Source organism: Hyperolius riggenbachi, chromosome 12 (genome assembly GCF_040937935.1).
Source record: "Hyperolius riggenbachi isolate aHypRig1 chromosome 12, aHypRig1.pri, whole genome shotgun sequence".
Classification (NCBI taxonomy): Eukaryota; Metazoa; Chordata; class Amphibia; order Anura; family Hyperoliidae; genus Hyperolius; species Hyperolius riggenbachi.
Window position 1 is genome coordinate 164,359,631 of NC_090657.1, and position 11,559 is coordinate 164,371,189.

Here is an 11,559-nt window from a genome sequence, read left to right on the forward strand (position 1 = left end):
TGTGCAGACCCGTGACCTGTCGCCCTAGCGAATGCATCCGATCAATCCCTAATGCGCCCTAACAAACGCATTTGATTGCTACTGACGGGCAGGCTGGGGATTATGGTCCACAACATGCACAGCTAGTAATGCAATAAGGCATATGTGGTATCATTTCTACTGGGAAGGAGCAAAAAATATATTTCTATGTGATTTTATAACTTGTATAGAAATTAGGAAGGCTGGAAAAGAGTATTTTCTGCACTTAAGCCTACTTTTTCTCTGTGAAATTACTATTAAATAATTTGTGGAAAAATATTACCCAGAGAAAACCCTTGATTGTCATAAAACAAAATATACATGACTTCGATGGTATGAGTAATGGAAAAAGTATTGCTGTATCAATAGCAAGACAGCTGAAATGCCACAATTCTCAGGAACCGTAACTGGTTAATCTAATGTACCCCCCCCCCCCCCCCCCCCCAATCAGATTTTGGCTGGTCTCCTGAGCCACACCTCCCTCCTATATAGGAAACAACAGCACAGCTGCTCCCGCCCCCTTTCCCTTCAGGAGGTTTCACTCTCAGGTAGGGTAGAGCGAGGTAACTGGGGAACTACACTTGTTTTATTTCAGCTTGTTTACATACAGTTGGCTCCTTTATTTTATTTTTTTTATCACCCACTTTTCTGACGCTCGTTTGTGGCGGGCTTACAGTGGATCGATTGGTGAAGGGGAATGTTCCCTGGGCCAACCAAAGTGCCTGTGAATCAATCAACGTGTGTAATAGTTACGCTTGTTGATTCATAAAAGGGAAAGTACAAATGTAGTTTAAAAAAGAAAAGCTTGAACATTTCCTGGTAACTTCCAGGATAGTGCATAAAAGTAAATTTAAAGTAAAAAAGAAATACAATTAATAAAACTTTATTAACCCTCCACCCCTCCCCTGTAGCTAACAAGTGGCACATTGGATTCTCAGCAGTGGTATCAGCCATCCTAACAGTGTTTCCTCCAGCATGTTTCGTTTTTTATGCTGTGGTTAAGGTTTTAAAAAAGGATGGAACTCCATATTGGCTGAACAAAAAAATTCAATAAGAAACTACTTATGTAGCTTACCTATCCTGGTGTTTTTAGTATTCACTGTCAGATTTAAGAGAAATGTGATACAATCAAAGAAAACTATTTCTGCTGGTTTCCATCTTCTCTGTAATGTCAAAAATGACATCCATCACATCACTTCTGCCCTCTGTGTTAAGTGTTACAGATTATTGTCCCTTCCACAGCAAATGTCACATTGATATCAGGTTACATCGTTATGTTCTCTACAAAGGGAAGGGGGCTTCAGTTACATCCTGGTCATAGTGTCCTTGCCTTATCTGATATTGGAAGTTTCTGTTATTTGTGTTTTGAGATAAGCATGTTAGTGTAGCTAAAAAAAGACTTCTCACAATCCCATTGGCTCTGCACAGTTCAGCAAAGACCAGGTAAAAAAAAATAAGGGTAACCTGAGGTGCGAGGCATAAGTGTTGACAGCCATATACCAATACTTCCAATACCAGTTGCCTGGCAGTGCTTCCTTTGGCTGCAGTAGTGTCTGAGTGCCACACCTGAGACAAGGTCCTGCATGTTAACTTCTGAGAGAGAATCTAGTTGCCCTCTAGACAAACCTAAAAAAATAAAATTAGCACCAGTTTCCAGCTGAGCATTGCTTTCTGTAACATCTGTTCTGCTTGTGTTCACTGCAGGTAAGAAGCACGGTATAACGGAGGTTCACCCAGATGTGGTTGGTTACATTTCACACGCCACACAGCAGCGATTACAAAACATAGTAGAGAAGATCTCAGAAGCGGCACAGCAAAAGAACATCTCTCACAAGGTAAGCGTAGGACGCTGGCCTGTATTCCTGGCTCTGCTTGGAGATGTGTGTGCAGTGTGTGGCTGAGCACAGCCTGTATTCCAGGCTCATCTTCGAGATGTGTGCGTAGTGTGTGGCTGAGCGCAGGACGCCGGTCTGTATTCCAGACTCAGCTTGGAGATGTGTGCGCAGTGTGTGGCCAAGCGCAGGACGCCGGTCTGTATACCAGACTCAGCTTGGAGATGTGTGCACAGTGTGTTACTGAGCACTGCCTGTATTCCAGAATCAGCTTGGAGATGTGTGCGCAGTGTGTGGCTGAGCACGGCCTTTATTCTTGGCTCTGCTTGGAGATGTGTGCGCAGTGTGTGGCTGAGCACGGCCTTTATTCCTGGCTCTGCTTGGAGATGTGTGCGCAGTGTGTGGCTGAGCACGGCCTTTATTCCTGGCTCTGCTTGGAGATGTGTGCGCAGTGTGTGGCTGAGCACGGCCTTTATTCCTGGCTCTGCTTGGAGATGTGTGCGCAATGTGGCTGAGCACAGCCTTTATTCCTGGCTCTGCTTGGAGATGGGTGCGCAGTGTGTGGCTGAGCACGGCCTGTATTTCTGGCCCTGCTTGGAAATGTGTGCGCAGTGTGTGGCTGAGCACGGCCTGTATTCCAGTCTCAGCTTGGAGAGCCTGAGCGCAGGAGGCCGGTCTGTATTCCAGACTCAGCTTGGAGATGTGTGCGCAGTGTGTGCCTGAGCGCAGGACGCCGGTATGTATTCCAGACTCAGCTTGGAGATGTGTGCGCAGTGTGTGGCTGAGCACTGCCTGTATTCCGGACTCAGCTTGGAGATGTGTGCGCAATGTGTGGCTGAGCGCAGGAGGCCGGTCTGTATTCCAGACTCAGCTTGGAGATGTGTGCGCAGTGTGTAGCTGAGCGCAGGACGCCGGTCTGCATTCCGGACTCAGCTTGAAGATGTGTGCGCAGTGTGTGGCTGAGCATGGCCTGTATTCCAGGCTCTGCTTGGAGATGTGTGCGCAGTGTGTGGCTGAGCGCAGGGCGCCAGCCTTTATTCCAGGGTCAGCTTGGAGATGGGTGTGGCTGAGCACAGCCTTTATTCCAGGCTCTGCTTGGAGATGCGTGCACAGTGTGTGGCTGAGCGCAGGACGCCGGCCTATATTCCAGGCTCAACTTGGAGATGCGTGTGTGATCTTAGATGAGTAGAGGGAAATCTTTGGACTCCTTATGCTACGTACACACATGCGACAACGATCGTTCGTTGTAAACGACGAACAAACTTTTAATTGATGAAAGAACGACCTAAGTAAAGTTAGTTTTTAAATGTGTGTAACGATCTGATCGTTAGAACAAACGTTACATCACGTAAAGCAACTATTGCGCTTGCGCATAAAAATGAGAAGTTTCATGGAGAAATATCGAAATGCGCATGTCAAGCCTAGTACGAACGACCGTTTCCAACAATGTACTACTTTTGCAAACGATCGTCGTTGGAAAAAATTCGCCAAGCTAGAGCGTTCGGTTTTAACGATCTAGCTCATCCGTCGTTAGACTTAATGATCGTTGGTTGCTTTTTTTTAAACGATCGTCGTTTGGAACGATCGGGGAACGATCGTTTCAAACGACTATAGTCGCATGTGTGTACCTTTAGAGCCTTCCTGGAGTGGCGTCGATATATAAGCCTCTTATCGAGGCATGCCATGGTAAAACCCCAACACCAGTGTGAGATCACCATGTCAGAGGGGAAGCTGTGACATGCGACCAATCAGGCGGGAGAAGCTGGCACCAAACTGTCTAATCACAGCAGTCCGCTACTCCTTTTGCTAACTTGGTTGACTTAGGACACTGCTACTGATGGAGTGCAGTATGTGTTTTGCCATTTACCATTAGCAAAACACATAGGTACAAATAGCAGGAATTTAAACTATAGGATAAATTACATTTCCTTTAGGACCTGTTTCCACTGCACGCAGATTGGATGCAGAAAAACTGACTCCAATGAATGCCTATGGAAAAATCTGCATCAGGGAAATCTCGTTTAGTGGAAACAGTCCCATAGGCATTTATTGGAATCAGTTTTTCTGCATCCAATCTGCGTGTAGTGGAAACAGGCCCTTAGGGTTTGTGCTTTCATTGAGTTATGTTTTTTAATCAATAGGCCCCGCATTGCTTTATAAAAGTGTTTTTCTATTTCAGCTGCAGCCAGTTAGATTCTTCCTATGTGTTTTTTGGGGGGGTTTTTTTGTAGTTTCTGTGGGCAGAAATATTACCTTAGCTGCAGAAAATAAAGTATTTCTTGTACTTGTGGCCTCAACATGTCTGTCCCTTTCCTACAGGAGGACGATCGGTACGATCTGACGAGTGACGTACGGACGCAGCTGAAGTTTTTCGAACAGCTCGACCAAATAGAGAAACAGAGGAAAGACGAGCAGGAGAGAGAGATTCTCATGCGAGCTGCAAAGGTTTGTGCTCAAATGTCCGTAATGTTTATACACAGTGTAATGTACAAGTTATTTAGTTTGAGACATACCATTTTTACTCAAAAATAACCATTCCATGTATAAACCGAGGTACTCAATTTTCCCTTTAGACACCAAAAAATTTACTCCAATTTTAAACCTAGTGTAGAAACCCCAGGTGCTACATTTTAACATCCCCAAATACAGTCTCTGGTGGTCCAAGGTCTTCCTTCCCTCCTCGTATAGCATTCCCTGGTGTCTCCCTACCTCCCTCATGTAACATTCCTTGAGCCTAGTGGCTCCCACTCCCTTCCCCATACATCATTCCCACTGACCCGAGTATAAACCCAGATTTTTAGGAGCACAAACTCTTGGTTAATACTCTAGTATGTGTTTACGGTAGTCTCATTTATTCGATATCAATGAATACAAACCTGAAAGCAGACTGTGCTTGCTTCAGGTTTCTGGGCATCACTGCTGTTTGCAGGATGTTAGCCATAGTGGGCACAGTTGTTTTAATTTTTCCTTACCTCAAGAACCATAAATATCATTCTGAGATGTTTTGTCCTGTAAATATCATTCTGAGATGTTCTGTTTTGTCCCTCAGTCTCGGTCACGGCAGGAAGATCCTGAGCAGTTACGGTTAAAGCAGAAAGCAAAGGAGGTAAGTGTCACACCGCAGGTGGTATTTGCACTTACTGTATCTTCTCTCCTCTGTGGTAGTTTACTACTTATTTTTGTCTGTCTTCCATAACAGATGCAGCAACAGGAATTGGCACAAATGAGGCAAAGAGACGCCAACTTAACAGCGTTAGCAGCTATCGGCCCTCGAAAAAAGAGGAAAGTGGATTCCCCGGGCCCTGGTTCAGGGTCAGAGGTCAGTATCTGTTCTGCAGTGGCCTCCATGCCATGCATTGAACATTTGCTTGTATTAACAGTCGAGCAAATAGATGCGGTTGTCACCCAGTTCTTTGGTGCTGCGTGGACATTTAGGTGGTGTTCTTCAGGGTAATTGCCAGTCTTCTCAAGATGCAAATTCCACAGGAAAGAACCAAATCACTTGTAAAGTTAATCATGACAACAAACTACGAGCCAGCACAATGTGACGTTGGTTCTTATGCGTGAGCCTTAAAGTGAACCAGAGACGAAGCACCCTCATGTATTTTACCATAGAAATCAGTGGGAACATTAGAGAAAACGTCTGCTCTGCTCCCTGTTTCATCCTCACTGCTAAAAGTGTCTGTTATCTAGCTGAGATAAGAATCCCGGAGTGTGCATTGAGTCTGGCTTTGCTATAATGACTCAGCTATAATGATTCCTGAGCACAGCCAGCAGGGGGCAGGCTTGGACTTGAAAAGACACCAAAGACCACAGTCTCAGCTATAATCATTCTGTAGCAAAGCTAGACCGACTGCTTAGTCGGGATTCTTATCAGAGGTGATTACAGTCAGATTACACAGAGAACAATGAAACAAAGAGCAGATTAGGTGTTTACTGTCATGTTCCCACTGATTTATAAGATAAAATACATGAGGGTGCTTCATCTCTGGTTCTCTTTAATTTATTCCATCAGTCATGCACCAGTTTGCTTTAACTAGGAGCGTCTACTTTGGGTATGGATCTAAAACCAACATCTTACAGCATAACTTGAGAGATCAGGCCCAGAAGACCCTTCAGGAACGCCAGGAACTGAGAAAACAAAGATAAAAACCAGGAGCCAAATGTGTGCTTCACCAAGCTTCAAATACTCTAACTGGAATCTACTCCCAAGTCAGGTGGTAGAGTTGCACCCACCAAATAAAGCTTGCAGAGAAATGCCAACCTCCGCTCTGGTTCGGGTGTCAGGGACTTTGGGGCATGAGTGGTTGTGCTCCTGAAAACATCCCAACAGTGGTGTCTGAGAGAACTATTGGTGAGAGACTCCCAAAAATGTATAAAAATGAAAAGCAGTTCAAAATGAGATGTTGTTGGCTTATCTCTCACTAAGATGCACACCAGTCATTTAAGGTGGAACTTGTCAGTTTTATTGCACAAAAACAAGGACAATGGATTTCGCAGGTCTACCGCCCTTTTTCAAGTCCATAAAAAAAATGTGCCAAACAGCTGGGTTTTATAAGACTAGAAACCCTGGAAGAAAAGTTAACTACAAATGTACCTGGCTGGCACTTTTCAATCCTTTCCTTCTAGCAAGCTGCTTCCATGTGGACAGATCTCAAACAAATCATTTCAGCACCCAGCCTGAGTATGACAGTTCTCCAAGTTGAGCTAAGGGGAGGGAGAAAAACACTGTGTATGTGCCTGTGTATATAATTCCTCATCTCTGTAGCAGAACCTTTCTGCAGAGAGCTTTTTTTTTTTACAGACCCCAGATAAGCAAATCCTCACACATGTGTACTTTACTATGTATTCAGCAGTACTGCCTGCTGAAGGATTGTAGAATTTTACATAGAATTGAATACTGGCTGCTAGAGTTCTACAGATACTCAACTGCAGTAGCTGAATGGTTTTACTGTCTGGTGCTGCTAAAGGTGCGTACACACGCACTACAAAAGGCAACAATGGGTCCGCCAGACCCTCCTGCTGGGTGGTCTTTTAGCCGACAGAAGCGCCTGTGTATGCGCTGTCGGCTCAGCGGATCGTTCAGAAACAGCCTTATCAGTCCGCAGACAGCGTGTACACATGCGCTACTGTTGCTGTCGGCTAAAAGACCGCCCAGCGGGAGGGTCCGGTGGACCCGTCGCCTTTTGTAGAGCGTGTGTACGCACCTTAAGAATGGGAGTAAGTACTGAGGTTTTTTTTGTGTACAGGTCCTTCTCAAAAAATTAGCATATTGTGATAAAGTTCATCATTTTCTGTAATGTACTGATAAACATTAGACTTTCATATATTTTAGATTCATTACACACAACTGAAGTGGTTCAAGCCTTTTATTGTTTTAATATTGATGATTTAGGCATACAGCTCATGAAAACCCAAAATTCCTATCTCAAAAAATTAGCATATTTCATCCGACCAATAAAAGAAAAAAGTGTCAACCTTCAAATAATTATGTTCAGTTATGCACTCAATACTTGGTCAGGAATCCTTTTGCAGAAATGACTGCTTCAATGCGGCGTGGCATGGAGGCAATCAGCCTGTGGCACTGCTCAGGTGTTATGGAGGCCCAGGATGCTTCGATAGAACCCTTAAGCTCATCCAGAGTGTTGGGTCTTGCGTCTCTCAACTTTTTCTTCACAATATCCCACAGATTATCTATGGGGTTCAGGTCAGGAGAGTTGGCAGGCCAATTGAGCACAGTAATACCATGGTCAGTAAACCATTTACCAGTGGTTTTGGCACTGTGAGCAGGTGCCAGGTTGTGCTGAAAAATGAAATCTTCATCTCCAAAAATCTTTTCAGCAGATGGAAGCATGCAGTGCTCCAAAATCTGATAGCTAGCTGCATTGACCCTGCTGTTGATAAAACACAGTGGACCAACACCAGCAGCTGACTGTGGGTACTTGACACTGGACTTCAGGCATTTTGGCATTTCCCTCTCCCTATTCTTCCCCCAGACTCTGGCACCTTGATTTCCGAATGACATGCAAAAGTTGCTTTCATCCGAAAAAAGTTCTTTGGACCACTGAGCAACAGTCCAGTGCTGCTTCTCTGTAGCCCAGGTCAGGTGCTTATGCCACTGTTTCTGGTTCAAAAGTGGCTTGACCTGGGGAATGCGGCACCTGTAGCCCATTTCCTGCACATGCCTGTACACGGTGGCTCTGGATGTTTTTACTCCAGATCCAGTCCACTGCTTCCGCAGGTCCCCCAAGGTCTGGAATCGGCCCTTCTCCACAATCTTCCTCAGGGTCCGGTCACCTCTTCTCGTTGTGCAGCGTTTTCTGCCACACTTTTTCCTTCCCACAGACTTCCCATTCAGGTGCCTTGATACAGCACTCTGGGAACAGCCTATTCGTTCAGAAATTTCTGTGTCTTACCCTCTTGCTTGAGGGTGTCAATGATAGCCTTCTGGACAGCAGTCAGGTCGGCAGTCTTACCCATGATTGCGGTTTTGAATAATGAACCAGGCTGGGAGTTTTCAAAAGCCTCAGGAATCTTTTGCAGGTGTTTAGAGTTAATTAGTTGATTCAGATGATTAGGTTAATAGCTCGTTTAGAGAACCTTTTCATGATATGCTAATTTTATGAGATAGGAATTTTGGGTTTTCATGAGCTGTATGCCAAAATCCTCAATATTAAAACAATAAAAGGCTTGAACTACTTCAGTTGTGTGTAATGAATCTAAAATATATAAAAGTCTAAAGGTCCGTACACACGTCGGACTGCAGGCAACGGCTGGTCCGTCGTCACCTCCCGCTAGGCGGGTGTTCCAGCGACAGTCCGGCGTGTGTACAGTCTGTCTGCAGACTGATAAGGCTGTTTCTGAGCGATCCGCCCCCGGCATAAACTATTGGTAAACTATTGATTTTTTTTTTTTTTATATATTACCTTGATTACCATTTCTACCATCAGATAATCAGAGTTCAGCGCAAGCGTGATAAATTATCAATTGGAACGCCCCCACCACTACTGTTGCAGTGCTTAATACAGTCCAAAGCAATGCGACCATAAGGTGTATGTTTTCTATACTTTAAATAGTGTATGATTACCTTCATGAACTAATTGCACACACAGGGAATTCAAGAGGTGTTTTTTGTGCCAGGCCATTTGAGGTTGCCTTGGTTTCTAACAATAAATAAAATAGTTTTAGATTTGGCCAACTGATATTAAAAAGTAATAATTTGCATTCAGCTATAAAATAACTTTATTATTTTACTAAAGCACATTTATTTTAGGGCAAAAGAGCCTAAATATTCACTTAAAAATTGATAAAATACATATAAAAAATAAATTTGAAAATCTCCCATTATATGATTTATATCGTAATAAACCTGAAATCCTTTATTTCTGGCATCCTGGCCAGTGAAGATTGGAATTGTGCAGCAATGTGATTTTAGGTGAACTGCCAGCTGTCCTCTTTCTCAGCACTAACCTGGCTTTTGTCCTCTTGCCCCTCCAGGCGTCCAGCACAAGTACAACCCCCTCCAGCAGCACCGGCGCAGGCAGCAGCAGACAGTTTACCCGGCAACGGATAACACGTGTCAACCTCAGGGACCTCATATTTTGTTTGGAAAACGAGAAAGAGACAAGCCATTCACTTTTGCTTTATAAAGCATTCCTCAAGTGAAAAAAAACGAAAACATAAAAAACTTAAAAAAAAAACTTAACAAAAATGGAAAAGATCAAGGTATTTTTTTTCTTTCATTTTTGCAAAGACGTCACCTTCCCCTCCCTTCCTTGCCCTTCGCTGGGACTGTCTGATACATTTTGCCGATTCTTTTTGCCTTTGTATTTTCTTTATTTGATACGCTAATTATGAGAAAGTCACAATCGTCACTTTTCAGATTCTAATTTAAAAAAACGAAACCTGCTTTATAGTAATTTGCAATTTTGATGGACAGAGAGAAGAAAAGAAAAGGAGATTTGGCTGGTCAAACCCTTGTGAAGAAACAGCTGCCTTCTGCAAATCAAGCCATATACGGATTATGTTTTAAAGGACGGATGGATTTTTAAACTGTTTTTAATTCTACTTCTCGCCGGCGATCAGAAATTCATTGTTTTACCTTCCTTGGGCCTCGGCTTTGCCAGTTAAATGGTGAAAGTGGCAAGACGCTGGTTCTTCTTTTGCAGATGGCAGAACCTTTTTACCCCCCTGCTCCTCTTCCCATTTTATTTATTGGTTGTCCTCTGCTTGAGATATACAAACCGGAACCACCTTTTGCCTCTTGAATTTTAATCTTCAGTGTATAATTTTTATTTTTTGTTTGCTTGTTTTTTCCCTTTATTTTATTTTTCCTCTCCACCCCCATTCAAAACCAATTAAAGTAAATTTAAAAAAAAATCAGATTTCCATAAGAAAGATATGAAGAGACTGTTTTTAAAACTGTAGGAAAATAATTAAAGTTTTAAAGAAAAATAAACAATGCAATGCTATTTTGCTTTTTATTTGTAAAAAGGAAAAAAAAATTAATAACCTGTGGGCAGTTGCAAAAGATTATGACAAAAGGACACAATGTTTTATGGCATAAATATATAAATATCTATATAAATATATATATTACTTGCACTGTTTTCATTTTTTTGATTTCGTATATAATTTGAGCGCATACGCCCTCTGTTTAACGGAGACGCTAATGTTTCTTGATACGGAATGGGTGATTTTTATTTTTTCTGTTTTGTGGCACACTTGGTAAAAGTCTCTACATGACTTGCTGTATTTTTGGGTAGTTCTTGTAGATACATTTTTGGCACATGATAGTTGGGGGGGTTGAAACTATATAACACAGAGTCTCCCGTTCTACCGCAAATGACTATGTAAAATAAAAATACAAAAATAAAAATCCATAATTATTTTGTTAAGAACAGTATGCAAGCTTTGGCGGTCATTTCTGCCACCAAGGCAATAGCCCCGTCTTTGTACCTATTTTTTTATCATGGAATAAAAAAAAATATACTAATTGGTTCTTTATATTTTCAGAGGTTACTGTATTAAACTGTCGATTGGTAATACTTTTATGAGTGTAAATATTCCGGCTTTGTGTCAGCCCTCCCCGATTACCAAACTCTGCCTTTGTCACAGAATTCTGATCAGTATTTGTAACTGACCGCTGTTACATCACATCGCCGTCTTTCTTCTTCCATCCTCCTCTCTCCCCCCCCCCCCCCCCCACACTCTCCTTACCGCCTGCCGATCTTGTCTTTCCATTTTGTTTTCTTGTACATTTTTGCACAGTTACTTGTTCATATGTAAATATTTTACTTTCAAAAATGAAGTTTTTAATTGCTATTGTTTTATATAGGATTGAAAGAAAATTAACTCCTTTATTAAAAACAAATTTATCTGTACCATGTCTGTGTGTAAATTATTAAGTGAATTCAAAATATACGTTACATAATAAGTTGAAGCTGTGGAGTCTACAGATGAAAGCCCTTTTCTAGGAAATACTAAAAATCTTTTCTCCGGTATAAGAAGTGTTGTGTTTTCAGACCAGCAGCAAAGGAGTTAGACCAGGGGTCCCCGGGCCGCGGCCCACTACCGTGCCGCAGGCTGCTCTGAGCTGGGCTCTGTCATTACAGTGCAGAGAGAAGTGTCACTGAAGTTCCGGCTATAGAGAAGAGCCATCTGCAGCCATTGTTGCTGCTGCCACCTAGTATCATCTATTTGTAATGCA

The 11,559-nt window shown here is 42.7% G+C and overlaps 1 protein-coding gene across 1 annotated transcript in view; it reads left to right on the forward strand.

Moving 5' to 3' along the window:
• Nucleotides 1-11,233, forward strand: part of TAF4 (TATA-box binding protein associated factor 4) — a 108,975-nt gene extending 97,742 nt beyond the window's left edge. The window contains exons 11-15 of the mRNA XM_068262066.1: nt 1,723-1,853; nt 4,170-4,295; nt 4,900-4,956; nt 5,050-5,169; nt 9,348-11,233. Coding sequence (XP_068118167.1) covers nt 1,723-1,853; nt 4,170-4,295; nt 4,900-4,956; nt 5,050-5,169; nt 9,348-9,515 — 602 coding nt within the window. The 3' untranslated portion in view covers nt 9,516-11,233. The remainder of the gene's footprint in view (nt 1-1,722; nt 1,854-4,169; nt 4,296-4,899; nt 4,957-5,049; nt 5,170-9,347) is intronic.
• The last annotated feature ends 326 nt before the right edge of the window (nt 11,234-11,559 follow it).